Raw genomic sequence first — 22,187 nt, forward strand, 5'->3', positions numbered from 1 at the left:
TGCCCCCCCCAGCATGCTCCACCTAGCTCCCAGGAACAACCGAGCTGCAACATTATGCCAATAAAGGTATTCTGATTCATCTGTTGTAACAACTAGAGTCTCCAAACTGACTTCGAGGGCAGACCTACGTAGAAGGCATTACAGTAGCCTAGTCTTGACGTTCGCGTGGCATGGATTCAGGTGGGCAGATTGCTTATGTCGAGAGGGGGGCATGTTGGAGACTAGGCCGAGTCACAAAGAAGCTTTTTTTTGTAGCTTCGCTGATTTGGTTGCCCCCCCCTTCCCAAAGATTACCCAGCATCCCTGTCTTTAAAGCCCTTGATGGAGACACTTGCTAAATAACACCCTGTTTTTGTTTTTAGACATGCTCTATCATTAGTTTTGCTGCTTGGTAAATGGTCAGGATTCTGTGTTCCAAAATGGCAGTGTTGTACAGTGTTTAATGCAGCCTTTCTCAACATTTTTACCATTGAGGAACCCCTGAAGCATTCTCCAGGCTTTGAGAAACCCCAGAAGTGGCACGACCATGCAGAAAATAGTTGGGAAGCAGAGCTGTGGACACGCCCACCTGGGGCCCCTCCCCTTCCCACCCCCTCCAGGCCAATAATTGGCCATTGGCGGGGCAGGTTGACATGACCTATCACCCGATAAATGTTTAACACATTTTTAAAATATAGATAAAAATTAATTAACCTCCACCCATTTGGGAAACCCTTCCAGGTCCGTCAAGAAACCACAGGCTTTCACAAAACTCTGGTTAAGAACTTTTGCTTTAGTGTCTGCTCTGGGAGACCCAGATTCAAATCCTGACTCTGCCATGAAGCTTTCTGGGTGATCTTGGCAGTAGAACTGACAGTCCTAGCTGGCAAACGATTCGGACCGGGGACAAATTATTTGGCTGTAGGTGAGATTATATCAGGAGACCTTGTTCCCCCTGCTTGGGTATCCATCTTTCTCAGCATCACCTACCTCACAAGGTTGTTGCTTGAAGGAAAGGCAGGGTTTTTTTAAAGTAAAAAAAACAGATTATTTATTACACTGCCCTCGCAAAGCCTTCATACTGCGTCATATTTTGCAATGTCTCCTGCCTTCTCACTCCAGTTGGGGAGTGATGCCAGGGCCCCAGGCTCTTGGTTCCGACTGTTCTTGTGAATGCTGCTTGTAGATTCAGCCCCAAACCATCCTCCTTTGATCTGCCTGGCCTCCCTTGGTAGTTTCATACCAATATTAGCCTTCAGTCCTTTGAAGTGCAAACATGGGGTGGATTTTCTCCTGCATCAGCACTGCTTCAGCTACGGTGTAAAATCGGTTGCAGAATCTTTTCTTTCCCCCCCCCCAGAACCTGGCAAAGAGGTTTGCAAAGTTGCCCAATTTATTCTGGAAGTAAGAGCGTGAATTTTCCTCACCCCAGAACGGAGACGCTTCCCCCTCTGGCACAGAGTGCCTTCCCCGCTGCATAAATGACTTTGACTGCTCCATCGACCCTTTTTCCTTGACGCCCATCAATATTTTAAGACCAAGGGAGAATCATTGGTTCATTTGCTTGCCAAGGAACAGCCAGTTGAACACATGTCTGAGCTGACAAGACATAGACCTTTTCCGCATGAGGAATTTGGGCCAGCCCAGTATTCGTTCAGTCGCAGGGCTAATTCCTGCTTCCTGGGTATAGTCCCATCCCAGACTGGCCCTGACATCACCCGGAAATGGGAATTAGCGCCATAAGCAGTCTGCACCGATTCAGAAGATCTCTCTAAGCAAATCCCTTTCCCACAATTGGGAAATGCCAACGGTTGAGCTGGGTCCCTTGTGTAGCCAAAGTTCTGCCACTGACCAAGATCTTTCCAATGGATGCAAGCCAGAGATTTGTAGGCAGGGCCAGGCATCGCTCGACTCCAGGTCCAGTTGTGTAACCAGAGAGAGGTCATAGCACCATCGTGACACCGTAGGACCCCCCCTCCAAAAAAAACCCTCGAAATTCTGAGTGATTTGCTAGAACATTGATGCCACTTTCAGTTATGCATTTGGAAGTGGCATAACACCGTTGCCACCATGGCTTCCTCCCGCCCCCCAAGTCTGCTGTACCACGCAGCAGTGAGTGACTGGAGGCAGGGTATCGTGTTTGTTATAGCAGGAGACCTGTTCCATTTCCGCACTGGGAACTTCACTGTTCTGGCTCCCATATGGGAGCATGAATCCAGGGCGGACGAGGTGCACCGGGCCACATGCTCCCCCGTGCAGGAGCAGGGAGAGGCAGGGCAACCTGCCCCAGCTCAAACTCCAGCCTGCAGCCCAGCGGGAAGCCTCTGGTGCGGAAATGGTCCTGGTCTCTCTAGTCGAAGCCCAAGGGATCCTCTCCGTGATTCTTCATGCCTGCCAAGTTTCATTCCCAAAATAAGCCTTGCTTCTTTGGAAACAGCTTGCACACAGAACCGATATGGCAGATGCAGAACAGTTGCTATTTATATTGTTGTTACAATGAAGGATTCAGCCCTGCTTTTTTTTCCTAATCGTTCCATGTTAGTCTTAAAAGAAAACTTCATGTCTGACATCAGTATCTTTCAATGTACGGGAGGGACGAGGGAGCCTGAGATGTTTTGGAAGGTTTGTTGGGGCATGGCTGTGTGCATCATGTAGAGAACAAAAGAGCCTGAATTCAAATTGGGCAACTTGAATCACGTGACAAGCAGGTTGCTGTCACAAAGCCATTCAAAAGACAATTAAAGGAGATAATTAACAACGGCTTGAAACATTTCAGGGCCTCACATCTACCACCCTCTCAAAAATCTTATTTTGACTCTCGGTTAGATTATCTATTCTCTCGTTCCACACTGCTTCTCTTCTAATTATAGGTTACCCTTCCGTGGTTTGATTCTAAAGTGGGCTTGGCAAACTGAACTGTTTTCTAAAAACACATCCAAAAAGTAGTGAGTTCTGAACCCAGTTGGGGCCTCCATTAAGAACCAGTGTGATGTACAGTCATTGGTTAGAACGCCACACTAGGATCTGGGAGAACCCCATTCAGTTCCCCCTCTGCCATGGAAACTTGCAGAGTGATCTTGGGATGGCCACATAGCCTAACCTACCTCACAAGGGGTGAGAGTCTAGCCGATTGCTCCCAGTAAGCAGTCTTTGTTGAAGAAAATCTCTTTATTGAAGATGCAATAATGCTAACATCTCTGAGGACTTTGCTAAAACTGCTTCCCAGAATCTATTATTCTGCTTCAGCCTCCAAATCCTGTGTTTCCCCTACCTGCCCCTTTGGGCACAAAAACTCTCCAGATGATGCACCCCCCCCCCCCCAAGCAGAAAGACACAACTAGCAGCTTCAAGTTACAAAGCCAAAGAAGAAGATAATATTTTCCCAGGGATCAAAGCACCCAAATTCCAGGGCTAACTAACTACCTAACACAAGTAATTATACAAGACCCAAAACCGAGCAGAGAAACAAATGCCAAAAGCACTTGGTTTTGACAATAGTTTGTTGTTGCATACCAAAGTTGTCTTCTGCCTGGGCTTGGGACCCTGGACTTCCAGTGAGAGCAGAATCCACTCTGCCAAAATTCAGACCCCCAAGATCAATTGGGGGAGAGACAACTTCCCCAAGCAGCAGAAGACAACAGAAGAAATGCCTGTAAAGGAAACCAGAGGAGGTTTCATGGGGAGGATACTACCCTCTCTGCCTATAAAGCAATCAGCCCTAACGAGGAGAGGCTGGGTCAATCAGCAGAACCTAGATGTGAGCAAACAGGTCCTTAAGCTGGTTACCAGAGGGAAGGGCCAGGTCTAATGAGATAATTAGAAGGTCAGAGAGGCTGATTGGAAGCTAGCCACTGGGCGGAAAGGATTAAGGGGTGGGGCTACAGGCCAGAAAGAGGATAAAAGGAAGCACCTGCTAACAGGCCAGAGAAGAATGCTGTAGCAGAGCTGATGGTTTCTCAGTGGAGCAGGCTTCCTCGGGAGGTGGTGGGTTCTCCATCTTTGGAATTTTCTAAACAGAGGCTGATTCTGTGAAGGCTCAAGTGGGTGGCAGGTGACAGTGGATGAGTGATACGGTTGTGAGTGTCTTGCATAGTGCAGAGGGTTGGACTAGATGGCCCATGAGGTCCCTTCCAACTCTATTATTCTATGATTCAGAGGGAGGAGGAGGAGGACAGGCGTTCATCTGGCAACCCTAGACACAGGCTGATGTTCACCGGGAATTGGATCAAAGTTTATTATGAGCTGAACTTTTGTATACCGTTCTTGTAGTGAAAATAGATAATGGGGGGCATTGAATTTCAGAAGCCTACAATTTTAAGGAAGAACATCCCTCACGCACACGCACACGCACACATAATAGGCAAGATTATTTCCGTGGGCCTTTTTGTTGACTTCGGGACTGAAACCACAAATTTAGTACTTAGCGAAATGTTTGTACTGATGGGACAAAACTGGTCCTTGTATTGTCAATAGCTTCCATTAAGAAGGAATTTGCCACCAGAAAGACAACCGGGCCTTCCCTCCTGGGGCTATATTAAATACAAAAAGCTCACACTTTGGTGGGAACAAGAAGAACATGTAGTAACTGAAATAAATTCTCACAACTGTAGATAATAGGACCAGGGCCTGATTTCTTATTCTTGCTGCCTTGTCCAAGGATGTGGGATTGGGTTCTGAAAAAACCCTCAAATTAATGCCAAATGGAGGCTGTGTGTGTATGTTGGCATCCCCTAAGCTGGATGGCAATTCCCCCGTGTAAAGCATGGCTTGAACCAGCTTGGGTTTCGATTCAGCTGATTCAGTTTCCCAAAAGACTGGCTCCAAGCCAATCCAGCTCTCCATTTTGCTTCCTTCCCTTCAGCAGTTGTTATGTATAAATGGTCAACACCTTTCGAAGGGAGGGAAATGAGAGAGAGGGTGATGTGAAGGCTTAAGGGGGTGGCAGGTGACAGTGGATGAGCGATAGGGTTGTGAGTGTCCTGCCTAGTGCAGGGGGTTGGACTAGATGACCCAGGAGGCCCCTTCCAGCTCTGATTCAGAGGTGGGCAGAGAAGAAGGAGGAGGAGGATAGGCATTCACCTGGCAACCCCAGACACGGATGATGTTCTCTGGGAATTGGATCAAAGTTTATTATGAGCTGAATTTTGGTATACCGTTCTGCTAGGCAGCGGGCTCTACAGGGGTGGCGTTTAAAGCACCTCCATTCCCCCACAAACACACACACACACAGCACAAGCGATCCACAGAGAATCTTCTCTGCAGGATCAGCTGCTTGTGGGGCTGTTCTTCTCGTGTGTGTCTTCATTTTGGTGCCATGTTGCGTTCCCTCGCCCCGGATTGTGCCCACAACACCCCGCAGTCAATATTATATGTATTTATGTGTTTATTCTCAAACTCACTTGCTTAACTCCACCCTGACTCACACAAAACTCGCCACGGGGGCCTCAAAGAGGCTTACAGAACGATGTTTCCGCAGCTGAGAGGCAGAGCCAGGGATGGTTGCTACCGAACCACCTGGCATGTTCAGGTAAAGAAATAACCCCGTACGATCTAGCTCATAGCAATGCGGAAATAGCTTGGCAGGATCGAAAGATGTTGAGAGAGCTTAGAATGTCTCTGGATTCGTTATCATGACTCACCTCCCCTGACGGTCCCTGACTTCTCAATTTTTGTAGGAACTGAGAAAATCTTTCCCGTCCTCATTTTCTAGCTGCATGATGGATGGGAGGGCTAGTCGTAGGGCAGAGATCAGTTCGCCTGGGTGTGATAGGTTTGTCTTACCTGTTCCAGGTAGGCTGTTCCACTTTTGGGGGGGACCTCAAATAGTGATTTGGACGGCAAATGAATCCCCATGAAACAATTGAGTTGGTTTTTAGAATGGCTGCATCTTTCACTGCCATGCCCGTCTGCTTTTTCTGGGCTGGATTAGGCACATGTGAGGTCCCAACCAGTCAGGGATCACATGGGAAATGGCCGTATTATATAGCCAGCCCGCCTTCTGTTCACAAAATAAATAAAATGCTTGTTCATGCCCGTTACGTCGGCCACTTTGAAGGCATCATGTTGCTGGTTAAGCCTGCTCTCTTTTTCAGTGTTTCTAGACCAGGGGTAGTCAAACTGCGGCCCTCCAGATGTCCATGGACTACAATTCCCAGAAGCCCCTGCCAGCATTCGCTGGCAGGGGCTTCTGGGAATTGTAGTCCATGGACATCTGGAGGGCCGCAGTTTGACTACCCCTGGTCTAGACAATCAGGGACCAAATTAGGGAGTCAGATGACGTCACGGTGCTCCATGGCCCAATCAGATTTGGCTAGCGCTGATGTCACTGGGGTCAAGCGCTGTTACTTAGCGTGAATGCAAATATGACTGGCTTGATTATATGGGTCCTCCGCTGACAAAAGAACAAGCAAAATTTAATCAGAGCAATGCATCTTGCATCTTGCCATCACAGATACCGACAAAACACACCCCGTTTTCATCTCAGACCGATTTGTAATAAGTAGGAATGTGCAGCTCAGTTCACTTTATCCCAAGGATCCAAATCAATGCTTATTCCGGGGGTGTGTGTGTTCTCCGCACCCAAATTGCACATCCCATTAATGCAGTACTCGAATCGCCAAAACACGAATTGATAATGCCCTTTGGATTATCCCCTACCCTTAAAACCTTATGGAGCCGTTTAAGTCAACAGGAAATCTAGCTGAAGCGTATTCAGTGATCTCGTCGGAGCAGGGTTTGAGGTAGATGCAGCCAATTGGCAGCATAGTTGCTGGAGCCTCTCCTTGAAAGAACCCCCAAGTTTCAAAAAGGTTGGCCCAGGGGGTCCAATTTTCTGGGCACCCCAATAAAGTACCCCATCCTCCATGGTTTCCGATAGGGAAAATGGCCAAGCCATACAAAGCAAAGCCAGAATCGAACCTAGCATGCCAGATTAGAAGTCCACATTCCTAACCACTACACCAAACTGGTGTAAGCAGAATTGTTATTTACCAATTGATAGTGGACAAATCTCCATTCTCCCCTGCCCTTGTTCAGTGGATCGTTAGAGGGAGATGACTCTCTAGGCATTCACCCATACTGTATTTACCATAGAGACTGGGGCAATTCCTAGAACATCTCTTGAAGCCGTGACATCACTTCCCCATTCCCCACCCCCACAAGCTCTCACCGTGCCAGGCCTTCACCTGGTTTGGTTTAAAAGAGAATGGCTGGCCCAAGGTCACCTTGAGACCTTCATGGTCGAGTGGGGATTTATTTTTGAACCCCAGTACTGTGCTGTTCCTCTTCCCCCATTACCTCTGAGCCACTTGCACATTTCAAGAAAGGGAGAGAAAGAAAGAAATCGCCAAGCTCCAGTAAAACTAAAAAAACCTCTCTAAATATGCATAATTGCTCACGTTAACCTTTGCTCGACTGGGAAGCCTTGCAAACGCAGCCTCGCTGCAGGAGATTTCCAGTCGAGCAAATGGCTGAAATACGATTATAGATTTCCAGGGAAGCATATGCGTCGCTGCTGTTGAAAACCAAGATTACCGGCATTAAGCCAGATGCGAGCAACATGAGAGGAAATGAACATGCCAGGTCCTCTAAAGCAGTGGGCCCCAAGCTTTTTATCGCTGGGGACTGGCCAACGCTTGACAATTTTACTGAGGCCTGGGGTGGGGGGTGGGTAGTCTTTTGCCGAGGGACGTCACTGCTGCTGCTGGAGCCCCTGCTCCACTTGCTTTCCCGCCGGCGCCCCTGACTTCCCGCCACCCATTAGGGGGCACTGCCAGCAGCAGCTGCGCAGTGCCACATCGAGGGGGAGCCCCAGCCATGGCGGCCGCTGGAGAGCACCAAAGGTGAACCGGCGGCAGAGTGACAGGGCGGCCCCCGAGGCAGCAGCCGGGGAGGAGGACGAGTAGGAGCCGTCTCCCGGTACCGACAGATCCACAGACCGGGACCGGTCTCTGGACCGGGGGTTGGGGACCACTGATCTAAAGCAAGGCAGGCCTTGAGGTTTCTTGTGCCCCTAAACGTCCCCAGAGACCTTGGAAAGTTGCAGCCATGTAGACCAAACAAGGTGGAGCTAGATGCATCTCCCCCAGCCTGGTTGTATAAGGCAGCATTATAGACTCCTAAACCATGTGCATAATCCCATAGTTTACTGGATTGGCATGCAGAGTCAAATGTCAGTCCCTGGCATCACCAGTAAGAAGACCTCAGGTAGTGGATGTGGGACATTTCTGCCTAAGGCTGACAATGAAAGCGGACAATACTGGGCTAAGTAGACCAACGGACTGAATCTGTGTCAAGTAGCTTCAGGTATCCCCTTCTGCAGGCCCTCTGCCTTTCTAATACTACCGCTTTGCTCAGCTTTGATGCCAAGAAAGCGCCTTCCTCCTTCAGCACTCCCAACCCCTCCTCACCCACTTTCCTCCCCCGCCAAGATGACTTTTGAAAACGAAATCCCTCCCGTTCTCCTGGTTTCGTGCTGCTAGTTATGCAGATCTTACAGAAAGCCTCTTTGGATTTAAGTGGAGGAAATGTTAATGGAGAATCACGGCCCGGCACTGAATCGTTGATGGATGACGATGTTGTCATCCAGCTGCCGCACAACAGACACCCGAGGACCGGCTAGAGACAAAAAAGACCCCACAAATCATCTGAGGAGGAGAAGCCAGGGCCAAGGGACCAAGCCCTATGAAGATCGGTTGAGGGACTTAGGAATGTTCAGCCTGGAGAAGAGGAGGTTGAGAGGGGACATGATAGCCCTCTTTAAGTATTTGCAAGGTTGTCACTTGGAGGAGGGCAGGGAGTGGCTCCTGTTGGCAGTAGAGGAGAGGATGAGCAGTAACGTAGAAAAAAAATTCACAATCAAGTGTAGTTCAGCTGTCGAATCAGCTGTTTAAGGAGGTGGTGAGCTCCCCTTTGCTGATGGTCTTTAAGCGGTAGCTGGACAGATATCATTAATGATTTAGGCTGATCCTGCCTTGAGCAGGAGGTTGAACTAGATGGCCGATATGGCCCCTTCCAGCTCTATATATCTTGAGGACAGAACAGAACAATACCCGCACTCTTGGCTGGCCATCACGTTACTCTCCACCAGAAGAAGCATGCAGTGGCTTCTTTTCTGTGTTTTCTCACTGATGGAAAAGAGCCAAAATCCAGGGGTGAGAACCAATGGCAGTGGTAACAAAGACCCCCAAATCCTTCCATCTGTCTTGTGGACACAGCAGAACGATACCTGCGCTCTTGGATGGCCATCAAGTAGCTCTCTACCATAAGAAGCATGCAGTGGCTTCATTTCTGTGTTTTCTCACTGATGGAAAAGAGCCAAAATCCAGGGGTGAGAACCAGTGGCAGTGACAACAAAGACCTCACAAATCATTCCATCTGTCTTGTGGACAGAACAGAACAATCCCTGGCCTGTGGGCTAGCCATCAAGTGGCTCTCCACCAGAAGAAGCATGTGGTGCCTTCATTTCTGTGTTCTCTCTCTGAAATGAAAGAGCATAACATGGCAAGGCAAAGCAGATTTATTCCCTTCCCTACTGAAACCTGGTGGAGACAGCTGTGACACAACAAGGTTGATCCCACAAAGGTCCCGGGCCACAAGCCCAGCCTCATCTCTCCTTTCCAGCTGGACCACATTGACTGGTTGCGTTGAGTCCTTGTATAACACACCTCGCCACCGAGCCAGCAGCCTCATTGTAACGAAACCTACCTCTTGATTCCTTTCGATGTGAGACCTATGCTTGTTTCCTTCCGCACGAATGCTCAATCCTCGGACAGACTTCAGACGAGCACATAAGGATTTCGTCCACCACCGAGAGGAGATGATTTCTTGCATCTTGTTGTTCGCGAGGCAGGAAAACGTAGAACGTCAAAAACGGCAGCCAATGTTCAAAGCCTTCCAATGAATGGAGGGATACTCTTCTTGCATGGAAAACCAGAACTTGTCCGAATCTCGTCTCGAGCGTACAATCCAACTGCAGTTCGCCAAGTTCTTTCTCTTCCTTCAAAGGTTCTCTGGCACTGTGGAAGATGCAAAGAAAGGATCCCTCACCCAGTCACTGTGTGAAAGGGAGGGAAAGTACTGTTTGGTTTTCGGTCTGTAGAACTCCCAGGTGGTTTTCAATTAGACGTCGCATTTCCTGGTCGCCCCCATCCCGCCCAAGCAGCTGGGGAAACATTTCAGCATTCCCTTTGGCAAGATGGGCAGAGCTTGGGGAGGGTTTGGTGTAGTAGTTAGGGGTGTGGACTTCTAAAATGGCGAGGTGGGTTTGATTTCGCACTCCCCCACATGCAGCCAGCTGCAACTCTTCTTCAGTAATCTCAGGGCTCTCTCAGCCTCACCCGCCTCACAGGGTGACTGTTGTGGGGAGAGGAAAGGGAAGGCGACTGGAAGCCACTTTGAGACTCCTTCAGGTAGAGAAAAGCGGCCTATAAGAACCAACTCTTCTTCTTCATCATCATCTCAACAGGGCACAATGTCCCACCGTACCAAGCAGGCAAAATGATCTCTGTGATTTAGTGACCACTTGTAAGTTTGGGAGATCTCCGGCCACCACCAGGAGATTTGAGGGGAAACAGATGGGCCACAGGGCAACGAGGAGTGAGAAAAATCACGCAGAAATCGGGCACACAATGAGAAGGAACGGCAATGGTGTCGTTTCTTCTGGCCCAAATGTCTTAACGGAAAAGCTTCAAGTACGTTCAGATTAATGGGCCCTTCCAAAGTAATGCTTTGAACGGCTATCGATTAAAGCTATTTTCGGGAAATAGTTCTTTCTTCAGAAACATGTCGTTGCGCCTGAAGAATTGAACGGGAGAAAATGCTTCTCCTCCCTCTAAGCCAGGGATTCCCAACCAGGGGTCCGTGGACCACTGAGTTTCTGCAGAAGCTTTGGTGGTGGTCCATGGCCTTTCCTTTCCTGCCTGTGTAGAGCTCTGCACACAAAAAAGGTGGGGAATCTATTTATAAAGCCCAGGATGTGTATATAGAACAGATCCTTAACTAAGTACAGCCTGAATAAGGAGCTAAGGGTTCCTTTGGGTCAACTCTGAAGAAAAGTGGTTCCCCATTTTCCAAACTGCTACAAACATGCCATAAAAGGCAATTTGCTGAAACACCGAAAATTTGCAAGAGCAAAACAATTGCAAACTCAATCCAAGGCATTATCTTAACAGCGGGGAGAAGAATATAAAACCATACTCCATCGCACTCGGAGGTTAAGGGCCTACTTAAAAACTAAATGATTGCAGAGAATGCGCGGAGCTACGCCATGAAATATCTCCGTTCTCTTCCACGATTGTTGGGCGAGGGCCTGGAAATTCCATAGGCTATGTAAAATGAGGAATTCTTTACAGAATGGTACGAGTTGCTTTAATAACCAGCCCGGATCAAAGCCGCGTTCGCAAAAATTAAAGCGATAGAATGCCAGTGGTATCCACGGCCTTAGTATCCCATCCCTGGGCCAAAATGGCGGCTTTGCTGAAGCTCATGTGGGTCTGGATGGTGCCCAGAAGGGAAATCTCTCAGGCATGGTCTATTGATTGTATGTATTACAATAGAAGGGTATGTATTTGTGTTCGCTGGTTTAATCTCATAGGGTGGAGTCCCTGCTCTGTTAGATGGAATGGTACACTGCACGAGCTTGCTTGTCCCAAATCCAGCTCCACTCATCCCTGTATCTCCTGGCCAATAAACGGGAGTTGTTCCGAACATTCCTGTCCCTGCCGTGTGAACTTGAGAGCAGAAACCTGAGCGAGTTCTCTTCTCCTGAGTCGCAAGCGGAAAAGGGAACATCACACCAGGAACCCTGCGAAATGTTGCCTTTATTCCACAATGGGAAGAGAGATTCACATCTATATTTATATCCTCCTCTCTGGCTTTCGACATCTCCTGCAGCGTTTTGCTAGCACCGACAACAGAAGGGGTACCTTTTAGAAATGGAGATGAAAAGGAAAGGTCAGGGGATTATACAACCTTCCTGGGATAGGACCCTCCAAATGGCCCTTTGTATTATGAATGTTTGTACAGGTTACATATGCTTCAAATTTGTCTAAAACCTATTGGCATACCTAACTATCTCCATATTTCAAATTAAGGAAGGGCAGGTAAAGCTTGGCTGCAGGTGTACAGAGAGCTATCTAGTGATCTAAATAGGGGCAGAATTCAAGGCAGGAGCAGAGGGGAGAAGGAAGGGAAGAGAGTGGAATCCAAGGGAACTAGCATGGCTGGCTGGGAAGAGAGGCTGAAGCCGTTAGCCGGTCTTAACCACTTGCATTGTCTACGTGCAAATCCCCACAATTTGATGCACATTCTGCTCTGTCTAAGAATTGTGTTGTTACTCTATAGAGGTGAGCGAATATTCCCAATTCTGTTTCTCTTTTATGTTCACATTTTGTGGTTGTTAGAATCATAGAATCATAGAGTTGGAAGGGGCCATACAGGCCATCTAGTCCAACCCCCTGCTCAACACAGGTTCATAGAATCGTAGAATCATAGAGTTGGAAGAGGCCATACAGGCCATCTAGTCCAACCCCCTGCTCAACGCAGGATCATAGAATCATAGAATCCTAGAGTTGGAAGGGGCCATACAGGCCATCTAGTCCAACCCCCTGCTCAACGCAGGATCATAGAATCATAGAATCATAGAGTTGGAAGGGGCCATACAGGCCATCTAGTCCAACCCCCTGCTCTACGCAGGATCATAGAATCATATTCTCCAAGGAGCTCGGAGTGGCCACCACATTTTCCCTTCACCATCTTGTCCACACAACTAGATGGGGCTAAGTGTGAGTGGGTGGCACAAGGTCACCCAGGATGCTTCAAGGCAGAGGAAAGATTTGAACTCAGCTCGGACGGATCTCGGTTTGACACTCTTCTGACACTGGTCTAACCCTGGATCTTACCGACTTTCAGACAGCCTAACCCAAAGGTGTCACACTGAGCGTGAGGCCTAGCAACAGTTCTGACGGATTAAAATATTTTTAATCTGTGGCTCTAACCAATTCCATTTTGAACGGTGCCTTTTGGCTGCCGGAAGTGAGGATGGCCCGCACCGCAAAAAAAATCTTCCCCTGAACCCTATTTTAGAAGTGAACGTTGCTCCCATCTGGAAGCCTGTCTTTTTTTAGCCAACAGAGCCGTCTATTTATACCTCCTTGTCTGTCAATTGTATGCTTAATTTTAAACCCTTTCCCTCTGCTCATGGCTGATGCTGTTTTTCTCCTCTGCCTCCCCAGCTGACAAGGTCAACGAAGACTTCTACTCCAAGCGGAGGCATCTCGCCGAGCTGGCGGCCAAAGGGAGCCTGCCCCTCCACCCGGTTCGCGTCGAGGAGGACCGGCCGTACATCCTCGAGGGGGGCACCATGAAGCAAAACGGGCAGAAGTCCAAAGCCACAAAGCCACATATGCACCCCTTAGCGTACAAAACATGGGACCCTAGTGACCAGTCCCTCCGCCAGCAGGCCTATGCAACCAAAGGGAGGAACCTTGGCGGAGACCCCACCGTGAGTGACCCTCTGACCACGCGAAGTCAGCATTACTTACCCACACAGCCATATTTCATCACTAACAGTAAGACCGAGGTGACTGTCTGAGCTGCCTGTCCTTTCTCTTTCTTTTCTTTTCTTTTCTTTTTTAAAAAAAGATCTGTTTGGGGGAAAAAAAAAAAAAAAAAGCCCAGCAAAACCCAAGTGGAACAGGCAAAAAAAAAAAAAAACCACAACAGCAACAACTAACAAGAAGCAAGGAGATGGACATCCCTGGCCAAAACAGCAAGCTCGAACCGAAGATTGGGTTAGCGCTTATCCAGCAATACACGGAAGGTTGTTTGAACGGATTTCTGTTTTACCCGGGAAATCTACCCCTTGGGACGGGCCTCTCCTTTCTGCTGTTGTTAGTTTTTACTCCGAAATTCAAATCCATGATGCGAAGTAGCACAAGTCCAGAGACACCCTGTGTCGGCTTGAAAAGACAGGCCCTTTCTGCGGCGTTCCTGCCTCAAGGCAGCTGGACAAACAGGTGGAACAATACCTTGAAATACACGGTTGCGGGTCAGGAATCTTTTTTTGTACAAATTTTAAGATCAGTCCTATTAACTGAACCTGTGATTTGGGGGTCGGGGAGTGACTCAAAAGAGCAAAACCACCGTGGTAAAAACCTAATGTTGAGTGTTATGTTTTTGTATCATCCGTATAAAAGCAAGCAAAGCAAAAAATACACATCCTTATCAAATACGGAAGGGGGGGGGAAGACACGGACGAAACCTACGAAGACTGTTATAATGAAAAGCAGACGGAGACTTGCCCTTTAGTGGAAATCGCTAAAGGGTTTCTTTTGTTTCAGTTGTTTCTTACAGTTTTCAGGACCTCCCCCCCCCCCCCCCAAAAAAAAGGGCGGAAGAGTTTGTGTCAACCCGGCACGCCTCCCTTCCCCTCCTTCTGTTCCAAACCTCTCCCTTTTCTGACTGCACCGTATAGCGATTTTGCTCTTCGACTTGTCCTGAAATCCCCTTCCCCTAGCACCCGCCTGTCCGTTTTCAGTTCCTTGGACCGAAGATCAGTTTGCGTGGGTGGGTGCCTTTGCTGTGTTACTAATGTTGAATGACCGTCTTGTTTTCAAGTGAAATCCGTACCCGTTTTAGGGGTTCTTTCCTCGCTAGTAATGTCCCCCTGTTCCTTTTGCTGCCCCGAATATTGACAGGTCATGTTTCACTGATCAATGTGGTGTTTTCAAGGTCAGAAGAAAAAAAAAAAACAGTCACCCTCCCTTCCTCCCTGCTCAAGTTGCTTCCCGACTAAAACAGGCCGAAAATTCCCGTTCTTGCGTTGATGGCCCTGCTCCTTGGTGACTAACTCCAGCTCTATCCCTCTGCCCTTCGCTGTTATTGGTATCCCCTTTTCCTAAGACCATATGGTGGGGACGATGTGATGCCATGGCCCTTAAGAAGTAGCCTATATTTTTTAGAAACCTGTCTCATCTTTGTCCTGCTATTCCAGCAGGGATCTCAGGAAGGCTCATGTGGTTGTCCTCTCCCCTGTAGGCTCATTTAGGCTGCGTGACAGCGACTGGCACGAGGCGAAGGTCCTAAGCAAGTGAAGGTTGAAACTCAAGATCTTGCAAGGCTCAATGTGAATCCTCTAACTTGTCCTCTAGAACTGAAACAAGATGTCCCAAGGCTTCCCATCATGTCAGTGCGTCGGTGCATTAAAATCCCCAGGGCAGTGTGTAGCGGGAACCAAGAGGAACAAGTTGAGAGCACCTGCTTTGGAAGTCTGAATCTGAAATACATTTGTGGCACTGTGTTGTCACTGTCCATCTCTCTCTCATCCCTCCTTCTCTCCCTCTCTTTCTATCTTCTCTCTCTCCCTCTCTCTTTCTCTTTCTCTGTGCCTCTTTTATCTCTCTCTCTCTTATCTCTCCCTCTCCCTCCACCCACCCATCCACCCATCTACCCAATCTCTTTATCTATCTTATCTCTTAATCTTGTCTCTCCCTCCCTCTCTATGTCTCTCTTATCTCTCTCTCTCTCTTATCATCTCCATCCCTCCATCCATCCCTCCATCCGTTTCCCAAATGCACAGGGTGAGTAACGAGATGCACAACATAAAATTTTTACAATTTGAATTTTTTAAAAATCCCAGTTTTAAATTATTAAAATATAATTTCCTCAAAACATAGATGGGTCAAAGCAACAGCGCTGTTGACTGCCTGATGTCCTTTCTTCTCGAGGAGAGGAGGAGGGAAACGATCTAAATTTTTGTGATCCAATGGCGTGCCTGGATGGATTGAGACAGGGGAAGTAGGGCTGATGTTCTCCTTGGCCCCAACGGCTGCCATTAAGCGATTGGCGCGTCTGAGGGAAACACAAGGGAAACATTAAAAAAGATTCTCCTTAAATCAACCCAGATAAATTCTTCTCCAGTGATGATCAGAAGTAGTCCAGGTCCACAGGGCTTCCCCGAAACAGGCAGCAGAATCAGGCCTTCTCCGAAGAGCAGCAGCAAACCAAAACTTTAGCCACACATCGGATTTCAGAAAAGAACAACCTTCTGTAATTGGCCAAGGAGCAATTTCCCCCCAAACCTGCTTCCCTATTGGCCACAACCTTCCTCCAGGCCTTTGTCCGACATGAGGCTCAGAACATGGCATTTTTTCCCCCCCAGCATGTGATAAAATCACCGGGTTTAACATGGTGGGCAGTCGATCGATATTGCCGTTTGTAATTTGGCTGCATGTGTATCCTGTCATGAACATGCAGAATTGGGCTTCTGCTACAATCAACCACTGATGTATTGATTGATATATTGTATGCAGCCAGGCAAGGGATGTTCTGCATCATGTCCCCTGGTGTTCCTTGGAGGCACGCCCTCCAAATCCTTGGAGGTACCCTGTTCAGATGGGACTGGGCTTCCCTGGGTTACCCCTGGCTGAAGTGACAAGCCCGATGCTCTGTGTGATAATAAACACAGCCGAGGCTGGGGAAACTAGAAAACAGCCTAAGCTAAGATATTCCCTACAAGTGTGTTGTACTCAAATAAACCCCACGGCAGTTGACCCCACACAGTGACAGCGACGTTTCTACACACACGAAAAAGAAACATCAACGCAGATTCTTTTGTAAAAGTTGCTGACCCTCTCCTTGAGAGTAATCTGAGTTTATTCTTACTAACACGATTGTCCAAAACATTTCCAGCCTCTGATGTTATGTTCTGCGTTCTCCAGAAATCAAACTGAGGCCCGGGGGTCTGAATGTCTATTTCACAAGATGGGGCATGGTTTTGATGTGCTGGTTTGCTTAGGCAGATGTGGAGAGATGCGAAATCTGATGGCATGCCATCCTCGGTGGATTCCGACCGTTTTGCGGCTTATGCCGGAACGACGCCTCATCAGGGGGAGGTTGAAGGAGGGAGCTAATTTCATCCATTTGTAAATGATCAGCATGTTGGAGGCGTTCCAGATGTAATGGTACTCAACTAACAGTTTGCATTCACGTGGTCTTCTGGCGTGCTCCAAGCATTCTCCCATTGTCTTGTAGTCTTTACATCCCACCCTCGAGGGTAATCAACTTCATTGAGTACAGGCAGGGGAAGGGCTGAGAAAGCATCGTGCCCAAGGCCACTTCCTGAGTCCCTGATTCAAGGTTCAAATTTGGGCCTTCCTGATTCATCACTTAGTCTTTATTGTATACCGGCTCACAAATGCATACAGAACAAGTTGTGCCATGAAATCAGATGACCCAGGAGGTCCCGTCCAACTCTATGAGATGATGTTTCCCAGTGGCGTTCCAGTAGTCCAATGGAAATTCCCAGGGTTAAGCCATGCATTTAAGCCTATCGATTCCAGGGGGCTTAGCTGTGCTTATCTCTGGGTCGCGTCGTGACCCCTGTTTTCCATGGAGATTAGTCTGGAGGAATAAAGTGTGCAAACATTCCAAAAGCATGTAAGGTTGAGAAGAAAGATGTGAGTATACACAGATTACTGAGTATACTTACCTATACTGGCATGTAATCTCTCCAGCTGACATTTGACAATAGCTCACTGACTTTCCCAGTCTGCTGGTTGTCCGTCTGAGCTGCTATGAGGATTTTCCAAAGATCTCTAGCCTGTAAGCATAGGCTTGCTGAGAGAGAAAAGTTAACACTGTTTGAATTGTTTCCTTTGCTTCCGAGAATAAATAACAGACGTGTTCCTGCAAAACCCAGTGATCCACTGGACATGATACCAAGGTGGGCTGTTAAAACACGTGAAGTCTAGAAAGAATAGATGAATCCGAGGGATGCGGCACTACTCTTAGAGAACGCTCCCTCCCTGATACTGCCACCATGTAGCTCCTTTTCAGTCATTTCACATATTTATTGCTTTCACAACGGTAGGGCTGCCTCAGCACTCAATATCACTTACCACTTCCAGGTCCCGTTGGAAGAGGGGATGAATCACATGTAGCCACTCCGGGTGTTTTTGTGATCTTCCTCGTGGGAATTTCTCCCCCCGTTTGGGCTTCAGCGTAACGATCAACAGATCCGCTCCCTGTTTCTTTCCTTTGGGATTCCATCAATTCAACCTGGAGGTTTCCTAACCAATCGGTTCCTCTTTGTAGGCAAGAGGAGGTAACTCCGAAATTCAAACTCAGAAAAGAAATGAGAATGAGTGGAACTAATGCCAAAGGAATCCTTCAGTATTCCATTTATTTTATTTTCAAAATTTGGTCCTGGGCGCCATGTTTGTTGCAGCTATTGATAACTTCCATTAATTTGCCCGCTTTTCTCCTCTGTGTTAACGATATGGTGAGTCCTTGCGGAAAAGCAATCTTGATTTGATTGTACTATCATCATGTTCTTTTCTTAGATAGATATTTATTACACGGTCAGAGACCAGCTAGTCATAAGTTCCAACAGTCAAAGTTGTTATTTTCTTTATTATTATTATTATTATTATTATTATTATTATTATTATTATTATTATTATTATTATTATTATTATTATTATTATTATTTTAGGGAAATGTTGCAAAAAAGAATTTTGAGCCAGGACAATGAACAATAATATAAGACAGGGTATTTTTGTAAAAAATAAATTGACCAGAGGATTGACCGGCGTTACAATCTGGGGGACCCTCCCTATTCCGTGCATCCCAAACTGAACGTAAAAGATCAGGACCAGTAACCATTCTATTAAGATCCTGACTTGGTCCTTGGTTGGGACCAGCTGAGTTAGATTGGGAGAAACTTTTTGGCACCACAATCTATCTTTCTACTTTTATTTATTTGTTTGTTTGTTTGTTTATAAATTTATTTATTTATCTTCACATTTATATACCGCCCACCCCGAAGGCTCAGGGCGGTTACGACTGCTGTTTTTGTTACGAATGCGTTATGTTTTAACGGGGTTTTCTGGGTTATGCTGTTTTGTGGTTTTATTTTGTCAGCCGCCTCGAGGCGACTCTGTCAAGAGGAGGCGGGGTATAAATTCAAAAATAAATAAATAAATGAAATGAAAGAGGTGCATCAATGCATGTGCCAATGCCGTATGGATTGTATCCAGATTCCTTTCCTGTAGTGATTCTTCAGTGCACAGGAAGGCAAGTGTGCATAAGAAAAACACCGCAGAAAAAGAATTTTGATGCAAGTCGTACATGCAATCAAATCAAGGTGTTTTTTTTTTTGCAGTGTTTTATCGAGGTCTGTATTGGAAACACAGAGCAGAATAAAGATAAATATAACTCGTGAACCGAAGGAAGAGGTATTTGCAGCATGCCCCATTTAGGTTTATTATGCACGGGTATTTGCCTGAGCTTTCACTGTGCATGTCCGTCGAGTTTTCTTTGTCGTTCTGCATTGATTTTCCTCCCTTCGGCGCTCAGTTTGCTTTCTGGTCACTGTTTCCCTGAGGTTTCTGACAGTGCTTTTGTGCCAATTTTCCCCTTGTTTTGCTTCCAAGCTGACTGCAATTTAAAAAGCCCTTGGATCCCTATCACCCTTATACTGCCACACTCAAAGGTCACTCCTCTGCCCACATCAAGGTCATTCCACCCATTCTGCAAATTCCATCACCCCCCCCCCCATCATTGGACAAGCTCCATTTTTCTTACATTGTTTTAAAGTTTTAAAAAGCATTTTTGACAAGCAGCACGACTCTACCCATGTGAGACTATCGCTAGTCTTGGATTGCCGAAATGAAAACCCAAGATGGACATTTAAAAGAAGCTGCACAAGGTTTAGTTCCCTGCTGGTATTGACTTGAAAGTGGGATCAGAGAAGAGACAAACAGCATTATTCCCAGTGCAGAAAAGAAAAAGAAAAAAGGATTTCAGTGCTGCATGCGAGGAAAATAAGAGGGGAATCGTCAGTGCAGAATGCAATTAACATGAAATGAGAGACACTGGGATGAGAAGCCTAAATCTTTGAAACCATTTTTTTTCCCTTTAATGTTTCAGTGAACAAAGTTTAGGGCGGAACCATTTTGGCAGCCTCCGGAAGCCTCACATTAAAATGGCGGCTGAGCCACATGGACTTTCCGGAATCTGCTGAATTTAAGATTTGCTTGGGGTTGAGCCGTTTGGAAAACGGAGTTCTTTTGGCACAGGACAGCCTTTTAAAACTGTCCAAATCACAATCCGTGTGCAGGATCAAATTAAAGGAACACAAATTAAAGAAACACATTTGCAAGGAAGGACAGGAAATAAGCGCTACTATGACACCGTGCCCCTCAGGTTTTATTTTCAGTTTAGTGGCACAAGCCATAAAAAGCTTTTGCCAGAGGTCTCCTCCCCCATACTAACTGCAGCTCTGTGTAAATTCTGGTGGAGTTGCAGCCGATTTTGCCAGCATCAGTGGGTTCTACCATACATTCTGTACGCTCAACATGTTCTTCTACATTATGAAATTGTGTCACTCGCGTTTTTCACAGGGGCTGATAACACAGCAGAGAACACCCCCCCAGTGCAATACAGAAAAGGGAGCTTTGCAGCTGCTTGTCATTTTTTTTTTAATGTTAATTTCAACATAGCCCCCCCCCTTTGCTTATGTTTCTGTTTTCTCTCATTCCACAAGCTAGCGCTCAAAGGCATGTGCAAAACCTGAATCACAAGCATTTAAATGGAGGCTGCTTGGTTTTAAAAAGTACAGGGCGTTGATAGTAGCTGCAGAATAAATACACCGGAGGAGAAAGAATGCTGCATAAGGCAGGCACAGGCTAACAGTTCTCAAACTCTACAATAAGACGTGTGCGCATAGCGGGCCTTCTAGACTGAACATTAGAAATGATCCTACTTGAATGAGGATGGAACAAAACTGCGCCCAGAACAAAATACTGGAGCAATCGGTACACAAAATAGAGAAAATCTGCTTCTCCCTGTTTTCCACACCGAGATCATGTGCATCTGGAAATGTGGGGAAGGGATGCATGCATCTCTTATGCGTTCTGTTCACACTTGGTTGTGACAGGGCAGAGGGGTCCTGCAATCTGACCTTTCAGTGGAATCTCGCCCTTTCTCCATGTGTTCTGTTGCATTCCGGCACTGCACTCCAGGTTTTCTTTGTGTATCTTTAAGCATATTTTTACGTGGGAAAAGCTATTTTAGTAAATGTTTGTTCCGTAAGTATACCCGTGTTAATACTTGTTAACGATTACTGAGTTTGAAACCACTTCCTACAATAAAAATTGGTCTTTTGTTTTGTTTTGTTTTTTAAGAGCTGTTTCTTTGTAAACATATGTATTCACTATATTAATATGAATTTCTTACCGGGCAATAAAAACAGATTCTATGTGAACCGAGAACTCCGTTTGTAAACCCCTGCTGGTAACGGGGCTGGAGACTTGCCAAATCTGGGCGTCAGCAAGAGGTGTATGATTTTTGTTGAGCTTGGAGCTGGTGTTGAGTGGCAGGCCGTGAACAGGTAAGGTCTTGGACTTCCCCGTCAGGTGATACTTGGTTTCTGCCCCCAGGCCTTGAAATCCACTAGGAAGCATCAGTTTCTGCAGAAGCAGAGATTTGTCTGTTTGGTTGGTGCCAGACAGGGGGCCCGTAACAGCCCCCCTTGACACGACAGGGGTGCGGATTGCCAGTTTGTTTCCGAAGGTGCCAGCTTCCAACAAAACCCTGAGCCCAAGAGAGCGCACGGATGCATCAGCTAGGGAACAAACATATGGGATCGTTTGTTTCAAAGCTGATCGCCTGCCAGTCAGCTGCTCGACGGGGGAAGCGGAGCCAGAGAGTCTGAAGTCAGTTTCCATATTCCAGTTTCTGATCCCCGGTCCAGGTTTCTTTCTGGCTCCGTTCGTGTGCCAAGCTTGAAGATTCATGCATGCTGCACCTGTTTGGAGATGCAAATCCCTATTCAGGGAAGGCTGTGGAAAAACCTGTATCCGGGTAAAAATCACAAGCCAAGTATTTAGCGGGTGTCCATCTCTTCCCTTCCCCCTGCCCAGGACGAGCATTAAAAAGGGAGAATTGCGTTGATGCCGAAGTCCCTCAAGCGGCCGCTTGGAGAAGGCTGGAAGGCAAACAAGGCGAGCGCCTTGCTGGTGTTAAACAGGTACGGCTGTGGTCGCAGACCCTGGAGGCAAGAATTGGGAACTTCATTGGTCAGAGCGCACCTGGAGTCCTGTGTGCAGTTCTGGAGGCCTCACTTCAAAAAGGACGTGGGCAAAATGGAGAAGGTGCAGAGGAGATGATCCGGGGTCAGGGGACCAAGCCCTTTGTGGAAAGGCTGA

The 22,187-nt window shown here is 47.1% G+C and overlaps 1 protein-coding gene across 1 annotated transcript in view; it reads left to right on the top strand.

Annotated features, from left to right (window-relative positions):
• Positions 1 to 21,163, top strand: part of SHISA9 (shisa family member 9) — a 208,397-nt gene extending 187,234 nt beyond the window's left edge. The window contains exon 4 of the mRNA XM_077316458.1: positions 13,212 to 21,163. Within this exon, the coding sequence (XP_077172573.1) occupies positions 13,212 to 13,570 (359 nt within the window). The 3' untranslated portion in view covers positions 13,571 to 21,163. The remainder of the gene's footprint in view (positions 1 to 13,211) is intronic.
• Positions 21,164 to 22,187: the final 1,024 nt, after the last annotated feature.

The sequence above is a fragment of the Paroedura picta genome, chromosome 17 (assembly GCF_049243985.1).
Source record: "Paroedura picta isolate Pp20150507F chromosome 17, Ppicta_v3.0, whole genome shotgun sequence".
Classification (NCBI taxonomy): domain Eukaryota; kingdom Metazoa; phylum Chordata; class Lepidosauria; order Squamata; family Gekkonidae; genus Paroedura; species Paroedura picta.